Source organism: Apium graveolens, chromosome 7 (genome assembly GCF_009905375.1).
Source record: "Apium graveolens cultivar Ventura chromosome 7, ASM990537v1, whole genome shotgun sequence".
Taxonomy (NCBI): domain Eukaryota; kingdom Viridiplantae; phylum Streptophyta; class Magnoliopsida; order Apiales; family Apiaceae; genus Apium; species Apium graveolens.
In genome coordinates, this window is record NC_133653.1 from 72797371 (window position 1) to 72806497 (window position 9127).

At 34.1% G+C, this 9127-nt stretch overlaps 2 protein-coding genes across 5 annotated transcripts; one reads left to right on the plus strand and one right to left on the minus strand.

Annotated features, from left to right (window-relative positions):
- Nucleotides 1–175: 175 nt before the first annotated feature.
- Nucleotides 176–2000, plus strand: LOC141671081 (uncharacterized). Of its 3 annotated transcripts, XM_074477176.1 has the most exons (3): nt 181–197; nt 293–330; nt 1271–2000. In XM_074477176.1, the coding sequence occupies exon 3, from the start codon at nt 1376–1378 to the stop codon at nt 1730–1732; it is 357 nt and encodes a 118-aa protein (XP_074333277.1). In that variant the 5' UTR covers nt 181–197; nt 293–330; nt 1271–1375; the 3' UTR covers nt 1733–2000. The 3 variants fall into 3 exon arrangements, with proteins under 3 accessions (XP_074333276.1, XP_074333277.1, XP_074333278.1); XM_074477175.1 differs by having other exon boundaries at nt 176–330; nt 1246–2000; XM_074477177.1 differs by having other exon boundaries at nt 193–318.
- A 920-nt stretch (nt 2001–2920) lies between these two features.
- Nucleotides 2921–7977, minus strand: LOC141672716 (protease Do-like 5, chloroplastic). Of its 2 annotated transcripts, none has more exons than XM_074479366.1 (8): nt 7567–7977; nt 6380–6526; nt 5317–5379; nt 5094–5183; nt 4106–4228; nt 3746–3833; nt 3357–3431; nt 2921–3219 (listed from the first exon to the last, which is right to left on the minus strand). In XM_074479366.1, exons 1-8 carry the CDS (start codon nt 7861–7863, stop codon nt 3191–3193), a joined length of 912 nt encoding a protein of 303 aa, XP_074335467.1. In that variant the 5' UTR covers nt 7864–7977; the 3' UTR covers nt 2921–3190. The 2 variants fall into 2 exon arrangements, with proteins under 2 accessions (XP_074335467.1, XP_074335466.1); XM_074479365.1 differs by having other exon boundaries at nt 2921–3214; nt 7567–7972.
- Between the last annotated feature and the right edge of the window lie 1150 nt (nt 7978–9127).

Consider the following 9127-nt stretch of genomic DNA (forward strand, 5'->3'; position numbering starts at 1 on the left):
ATTAAAAATATAATTTATATTTATTTTAAAAAAACACAATTTATACAAATAAAATAGATTTTAGTTATTTCAGTTATTAAAATTTGCCAATTAGGCTTAGCTGACATCCTCAAAAAAAAGATTTATTTAACCGAAAAAAATCAAAGAATAAAATCTGTATTGCTTTTAGGTCGGTTTCAGCAGTTCTGAACTCATGGGTCGGATCTAAATTTGACCCGCTTAACCTGATTAATTACCCAAAAATCGTATCTTTAAAGTTCAAAGCTTTGATCTTTTTCTTTTTGTTTTGCAGGGTTTCTTGAAGACTTATCACAATAGGTATCTTTTGGAGTAAGTGATTCTCTTTTATTTTCTTTTTTCACTTTAATGTTATGATAACGTAATGTGCTGTTTTTTAATTAATCTTGATTTGGGTATGCAAAGATTCTATCTTTTTTACATTTTGTTGCAGCTAATTTCTTGTTTTTACTATAATTTTTATCTCAAGATTGTCGGGTTTTGCTCAAAGTTCATAACTTTGTGACACATATGAGGCCATTTGTAGCTAAGAATTGTATATGCTTGTGTGTGTGTGTGTGTTTCGATCGTCTATGTGCAAGTATCTTTTAATTTTAACTGTTAATAGTTATCGGAATCTTTGGTGGAGCACTGGAGCTTAATTAATACATTGGCTTTTCTATGCATACTAAACTGAATTCGCGTATTCTGTTGTTATAGAACTCTTTGGCTCTTAGGATGTGTTCGAACTACGAAGTAATTTGTGAATAAGATTTAAGTAAAAGAGATGGGAGAATTGACTACGGTGAAAAACATGATTATGTGACTATATTAGATTTATGATATATACGAGTTCAAGGATGGATTGAACATTTAATTGTAAATTGATGGGATAAACTAGAAACTAGTTTACATTTGTTGAATGGATGTAAACAAATGAATGTTCAAATTTCATTTCTCCCCGCACCCACACCCTGTTATATTTAATTCTACCGAACACGACACTGATATCTGACTTTAATCCAATTTCTTGCTCATCGTTGATTGAAATGGTGATTGCACTAGTTTGTTTATTGCGCTTTGTTATTTGAAATGGGAGCTTTATATTATGTTGGTTACAAGGTCTGTGAGAAAAATGTCGTTTTGATGTTACTTTCTTATAAAAAATGTTTATAGAATTGCATATCCTGCTGTGTATATCCTCAATTAATTGCTCTTTGTGTACTTAAATGTATCGCTGATCTGCAGGTTTATATGTTTGTGTTTTTCCCAGACTAATTTGAAGGGATTGGATTTGTCTGTCTGAAATTGCAAAAGAATTAAGAGTTGCATTTATTAGGTCTATCAAATTTTGACTGGGTTGTCATATCATAAGCTTATGGAAGCCCGAAGCCAGGTGGAAACATCGGTAACCAAGCCGGGAGGGTCAGATATGCCCAAAGCAAACCACTCAGCTCATGTAGATGAGGTAAAGAAGCTTCTGTTTCGTCGAATGCTTATAGGGGTAAATGATGGGAGGTTTTTCATGGGCAGCTTTTACTGCCTTGATAAGCAAGGGAACATCATTCTGCAAGATACAGTGGAATATCGTAGTATGCGTCATAATTCTCCTACTCCATTGGAGCAGCGTTGCCTAGGCCTCATTCTCATCCCGTCCTCTTGCAGAACATCTTGTCACGTGGACTCGTCTATTGAGGAACAACTGGCACTATTATCGCTTCAGAGACAGAAGTAATCTCATCCCTGCTAGTTAATTTATTTGTTATGAAAACATGAGACCTAAAAGTATCTGTACCCAAAAAATTATTGCATCTTGCTGTTTTTTAGTAGATGAAAAATCTGAGATATTTAAGTAATATTTCCTGCTTAAAATATCCCGTGTAAGGTTATTCAAATTGATTTCATTCTCCAGGTAAAAATCAGCAATGTCTTCTTTAGTTGCAGTATACTATGAACCTCTATGTTGTAAATAATTCATTTGCAATTTAAATTTCTGTTGTCCATGGGGTAGCTACCATAATCCGCCGCTCTTAATGCGTTTAAGATTTTCAATATGTAGTATAGGGGTTAATTACTTAATTCAGCCCGACTGGTTATAATCATCAAGTGCCAATAACTTAGTTATAGTGGAGATTCTTTTATTTGTATAGGTGCTTTAAGAACTGAGTGGTCGAGTCTGACATCATTCCTCTATTAGGTCTGTTTCGTATATATTGCCCCTCCAAGTTCCGCTTCTAGACTTCCTTCAACTCTTGATGATTTTTCAATTCCCTGGAATTTGGATTATTACACGGTTTCTAATCTTCCATCCATTAGGTCATAAGCTATTCTTAACCATTGCTCCCGTTAAAAAAAATAAAAAAAATTATGACATGCTATTTAGATGAATTAGAATATTGATTTATTACAAAACAACACAAGATTTTGACACCCATTATTTCAAGAAACCTTTGCCTCTGAAAATAATGTTGTGATTAGCACAATGTAGGTTGACTTGGTACAAGGACATATTACTCCAGAAGTATCAGTATTTACAATATCCGGTGCTGTTTCATCCATCAACATAGAAGAATAAAGATGCCTACAAAATGCACAGCCCAATAATCTATTTAGGGTAATTTTAGAAATCTTCCAAAAAGAGGAGATCAAGATTGCAATAACCTCTTTTCTTATGTAGTATATGGCATACGGAGCCTTAATATCAATTCTGAGCAATCGAATTCATGATATAAAAAAATCATCTATATGCAACCAGGATATATAATTTTGAGACACTGGTTGTCATTACATTAGATGTATGGTTATTCTCCCAATTCTCAACATTGGATGGTGTGCAGAATGCGGCATGCTGTCCAATGGGCAACAACTTGAGCAACAATTACACACGAAATCACTCAGCTATTAGGTTCACAGAGCCCGAATGTCGTGGATTTTAATTTTCATTGCATTGAAACTTTTCTATCAGCTATACAACAAATACCAGTTTGTACAGGTTTGATAAGGGACTGGTGCTTAGCTTAGCACTTCTGACTTGATACAGCTCTGATACTAATAGTTTACGTGGGAAAACCATCAGGACCAACTAAATTATTAGTAGAACTACATGATCCTCAATACCTATCCCTATAAGCTGTTCCATATACAATTAGGGCAGGTATAGTTCGCACAACAGTATCTATAGGTATTGCAAAGTTCACACCAGAGGATATCCCACTACCTGCACTTCAGAAAAGAGATGGTATACTTTTTAAAAAGCTAATGTACAAAGCTTCTGTGGGAAAGCTAAAAAGATGGTATACGAGGAACAGAACTGCATTTCTTGTTCAATGGAAATATAAATTTAGAAAATGTCTGTTTACCTTTGCGAGTGAAAGTAGCCGTGTTAACACCAATAACATGACCATATGAATCAATCAAGGGCCCGCCTGAATTTCCTGCGCAAACCAACTCCCCTTCAATAAAAATCTTCATTTTATAGAGAAATGTAGAGGCACCAAGTTCAAAAGCAGATAGGGCACTATTACAGTTCGAACTCTTAAAACTGGACTAGTAAAACCGCACTTAACCTTCTCATGAATTTATTACACAATCACTTAGCTAACGTACAGAAAAGGGGGAAGGGACATTGCTAAGCAATTTTAGAAAGTTGTTTGCACAATTGATTTTGAGATTAAACCCTTCCCGCTATAAAAACTAAGGTATCTTCTTCACAGAAGTTCCATGGACATTATATGAACTGAACTTATACCTGAATTGATAGCAGCATCTGTTTGGATAGCCCCTCTGATTGGGCTGCCATTTGGTGAAGGTATCTCCCTGCCTAACCCACTGACTACCTGATACATCATTGCAACTAGTCAGTAAACTTCCAATTTGATTTGATTGGAGGGGCTTGTAATAAACAATTTTCAAATAACATACTAATCATTAGTTATAAAAAAATCTTTATGTAACTTAAATATTTAGATAAACCTCCTAGTGGTGGAAATCACACTCACTCACGACAACAACAAAATTTAGTACTGATACTAGTGGTAGAAAAACACAAGTAGTTGATAAGAGCTTTTGCCCATGTGATAATGAAGAAAAGAAATCCAGATGGATTTACCCCTGTTGTTAGAGTATTCTCGTATCCATAAGGATTCCCGATGGCAAAGCAGCTCTGACCCACTCGTAAATTGTCGGAGGTTCCGAGAGTGACTGGCTTTGGTTCATTTCCTTCAACGTCAACCTGAAATAGTATAATATGTCAACATTACTTACAAAGGTAGGCCTATCAAGGTGAAATTAGGACCAAAGATAGATTAGAGACAGAACTCAGAGTTCTGTCGAGATAAGCCAATCAGAGAATATTAAAGTATTTCTACGTGACTTTATAGGACCATTTTTTAAAAACCAAGACATTCACTACTATATATTAATCTAAGAACATATTTTTAATGGAAAAATCAATGAAGAACAAGCTTTTGTGTGTTCATTTGGCATAGGCATGTTGTTCTTGGTGGTTGCTTTGAGGGTGGAAGATCTTGTCAATTCTCCTGTTAAAACCAGTCCACCACTTTGTACTGGCAACCACAAGAATGACATTTTATGTGAGCAGACTCTTCCCAAGCAGCATATAGTTGAATGGTATGATCTATTCTAAAACGGCACTTATAAAATTCTACAAATCAACTATCTCATTTGCGAGACTTGTATCAACTACTCCTTTTTTACTTCAACACATTCTTAACATGATTCACAGAATAACCAAATCTGTTTGTTCTCCTCCCTGCTCGACCACTTCCCTTCTGCTCAGGATATCACTACAGAGTGTACTTTCACGTAATCGCAAACTCAACTAGGAGCATTTTTCTTGACTCTAGCGCATCAAACTACCAAAGAAAAACATTACCATTTTCAAAAATATTAACGCTTTCCGACATAAAATAATTGATGTTTTGCATGTATGTATGTGACTTTGTCGTAGCTTCATGTGTACTATATATGCATTATCTTATAAAAGATTAAGAAATAATTTGATTGAGATTAAGAACTAATTTGATTGGAAAACTAATACCACATTTAGTATAATAGTAGGACTTCCATTCTTTTACCTTTAGAACAGCCAAATCATATGCTGGATCGACACCAATAATCTTAGCTTCCCTAGAAAAGCTGTTGCCCTTTTTATCAACTAAATATACCTGTTCCAGACACAGATGCACCATATCGAGGCTTAAGACAGGTTTATATCCATAACAAAGATCTAGAATTACCACTTCTTGCAATGAAAGAAGCAAATAGATAGGAAATGTAGAGGGAATTTTAAACAAAAACCTTACAGCGCTGTAGTCCTGCACTATCCATAGCCAGTTTAGCAACGACATGATAATTAGTCACCTGTCAATAATTTGCCTCGAGAATATGAAATAGTTCACTTTCTTGTCTAAAGAAGAGTCTAAAATATTGTGCCGTGAATACATAATAAATCAATGGCACATACACCTCAATCAATTAGTCTCTACTTGCACACAAAGACTCAAAACAATAAACACATTCATCATTCAGCAATAACAAAATAAGTTTCTTTTAATTATAATACTAGGGCAGACATATTTCCTCACAACTTATAGATACTGCCAGAGAGAGGTTCAGTAATTGCAAGAAATAATTATATCATTCTGACTTGATGCAGAAGATGTCAAGCACATATGAACTATACTTGACTTTCAAAATTCTTAGGTTGTTACATGTGAAAGAAGATAATTCATTGAAAAAAACTATATTAACTGTGGAGGCTTACTATTGGTTCAAGTGTAGAACCTTTGAACCAACCACAGGGTTATGCTACAAAAACAGCCAATTCTTGACATCAACTTTAAATAAGTAATAGACAAAAAAAAAGGAATTGATAAAAAAAAATTGTGCATTACTAATGAAACTCCAATTGACACGTATAATGCAAAATTATCCATGATACAAACAAAGTCAATTAACTCCATTATTGAGATACGACGGATAGCCAAGTAGATTATCTATGAAATAAAAGTTGGAGTCTAAATTTTAAACACAGGAGCTTTTAATTATCAATTGCCAAAAGAATTCGGAGGATGGCATGGTTCCAAAACAACATGCATTGCAACGGAATCTTAAGTACAAAAAGAAATAATAAAAGATAATAACGCACATAACAACCTTTTTGACTTTAAAAAGGAGAGGAGAGATTTGGGATACAAGCTACAAAAATAAAATTTAAGAGCATATCGAACTGGTAAATAACTATTTAAACATAAAATTGATGATGAGAAACAAATGCAAATCCATTGATAAACGTCTGATGATCAATATATGATTATGCAAGGTGACTATATATATGTACAATAGAGAATTAAAATCTTACAATGTGACCAAACTTATCCCAGATGAAGCCTGAACCCGTCCCTTCGACCTTTGCAAGTTCATCATCTATCATTACAATCTCGTCAGAGCTCTTGGGTTTTTTCACGATTTCAAGATCTTTGATGAAAACAACAGATGGTGAAGTTTTCTACAGATATACCAAGAAGCTTTGTTATAATAAACCAAAATGACATTCAGCTTGGCTCTGCAATATTGCTTCTGCTTTGTGGTGCGAAAAAAAAAGGATTGGTATTCAAACATAAATTATGTTAGTGTTGTTTATTGTTAGAAATCATAATTTTAGGATCATTATGCATTAAAGAATTCAAGCAAAATGTGTCACTGCCAATCCTCACAACATAGCATCCTTAGATATAAGATGTTTTCATTCCACAACACATTTTTCAAAATTGTGGCAGACTCTGCAGCTAGTAAACAATGCACAATTGCATTATAAAAGTACATCACCTTATTAGGATGCACGAGTCTTGGCAATCAAAGAGATACAGGAAGACTGACATTCTATTTCACTTCAAGACCCCTAACGAGTTTTTAAATATATTCCAAATTATAATGGTTTGCACAAATGAAGACCACCATAAGATGCCTTCCTTTTTCTTGGTAACGTGGGAGGAGCGATTGTTAGGTTGTTCCACATCGGTTAGGGGATCTGGAAAGGAATTTTAGGTACTACTTTACAAGAGTGAAAGTAATCCTTCAATTAGTTAACTGTATGAGAAAGATTTTCAGTTGAGATAGGCATAATAGCACCTAGCACTGTAGGCCACCATCTTCAAATCAAGATTTTGTGCCTCGTTATTGCACGCAAATATGACAATCCTTTTCCACTTGAGCTATTATGCAATGCTACATGAACCACACCTTAGCTACGATCTATTTGTTTCCTTAGATACCATGTCGAAATGGCCAAAAGCATAGCTTCAAAAAAAGATTAAAAAGGAAAGGCAGTTGTGGCAATAAGACATGAGAAGTGTGAGTTCCTGCCATTCACACACTATATTTATGCATGATTTAATGCATAGTTCCTCTAGTTTGGAAACCAACAGCTAAGTCATTTATGATAAACAAAGTTGTCAAATTTCAATACAAACAACAATTTGACCAGATGTTTAAAAAATTAAACAGATGCATCATTTCACACTTGTTAGAGAGAGAGAGAGAGATGACCTCAAAAAGGTGAACAACTCTATCTTCTTCTTGTTCAAGTGCATCTTCTACATCTTGTTGAGCATTTGCCAGTAGCTGAAATGAAAAGGGTGTAGATACTAAAGAAGTAGTAGTAAAGATTAAAGCTTTTCTCCTTGTGACAACAATGTTGCTCTTCTTCTTCTTTTGATTATTGCTTTCAGAACACAAACATAAACAACAACTAGTAGTAGAACAACAAGTTAAAGATTGCTTGGGGTTATTACGTTGAACTAGTTGAGGGATGGATTGCAATTTCAAACAACCCAACACCACCATCACTTCAATTTTATGCCCTTTCCTTCTCTTGTGCAAAACTTTATTGCAAGAAGATTTTTCTTTGTTTTTATTCACTGGGATAAATGTCAAGTTAATCTTGTTCAGTTTTGTGGCTCCACTCAGTTCACATTTTACAAGGAGTTGCTGAATATTTTTGCAAACCTGAAAACCGTGTTTAAAATATTTCGGAAATAGAAAGTACTGGACTAGTTTTAAAAAATTGAATAATTTATTTAATCAATTCTGAAATAATTTATCGATAATTTTTAAAAAATCGGCAGATTTTTAAAAATTATACAAAAGCGCACAATTTTTTTTGATAAATTATGAAAACACATTGTGTATTCTTACAATGATGTATATCTATATCTACAGTGAAGTACAAAATATATTATAGGTGTACACGGTTCGGATCTGATCGGTTTTGGGTAAAAGTCGAACCAAACCGCGAAAAGCGGTTTTAAAAAATTGTCATCCGCCACCGCATTAACCGCGTCATTTGCGGTTGCGAATTTGCGGTTATTGCGGATCGGTTTGCGGTTCAACCACTTATTTTAAAATAATTAATAATTTGCAAAAAAATAAATTCGGAATATTAATAAATTGAAGTTTAAGTTACGTGATAAATTACATTAAAAAATAAAATATAAACTAATTCTCTGTGTGGAGTAGAGATGCACAAAAGGGCCACCGGGTCGGGTTTTGACCGGGCCTTAAAAAGCCCGGGCTTTAACCGGGCCTTAAAAAGTCCGGGCTTTGACCGGGCCGCGCTTTTCAGGCTTTGACCGGGCCGGGCCGGGTCGGGCTTACCGAAAATGTCAGAGCCCGTTTGGGCCCTCGAGGCGGGCCTAATCGGACTTTTTTTCGGATCGGATCGGCACGAACATTTTTTCTAATTTAAATCAGATCGAGTATTATTAAAGATTCCGCATAATACATATGTTAGTAACTAGATTATCGTAAAAATGTATTAGTTAAACTAATTTAGTTTACATGGAATATTTTATGAAAACTTTACTTCTTTGAAAATATTTAAGTTCAGCAACAAATAAACATGTTTATAGAATAATATGTTTTATCATTGTTATGATAACAATGATATACAAATATATAGTGTACTTATTATATCTTCTTTCATTATTGATGCAACGAAGTATATATATAAATAATATTATTAATCACAAATATGTAAATATATATATGTGTTTAAAGTATTATTTATATTTATAGTAAATGTGAATTTATAAATATATAAGAAAATATA

Bases quoted from the DNA above. Each gene is read 5' to 3' on its own strand.
- LOC141671081 (XM_074477175.1), top strand. From the start codon at position 1,376: ATGGAAGCCCGAAGCCAGGTGGAAACATCGGTAACCAAGCCGGGAGGG.
- LOC141672716 (XM_074479365.1), bottom strand. From the start codon at position 7,863: ATGGTGGTGTTGGGTTGTTTGAAATTGCAATCCATCCCTCAACTAGTT. The intron at 5,184-5,316 runs GTTTTTGTTTAA...TGTCTGGAACAG, and splicing joins CAGGACTACAGCGCTGTAAG to GTATATTTAGTTGATAAAAA. The intron at 4,229-5,093 runs GTAAAAGAATGG...ATACTATTTCAG, and splicing joins ATGATTTGGCTGTTCTAAAG to GTTGACGTTGAAGGAAATGA.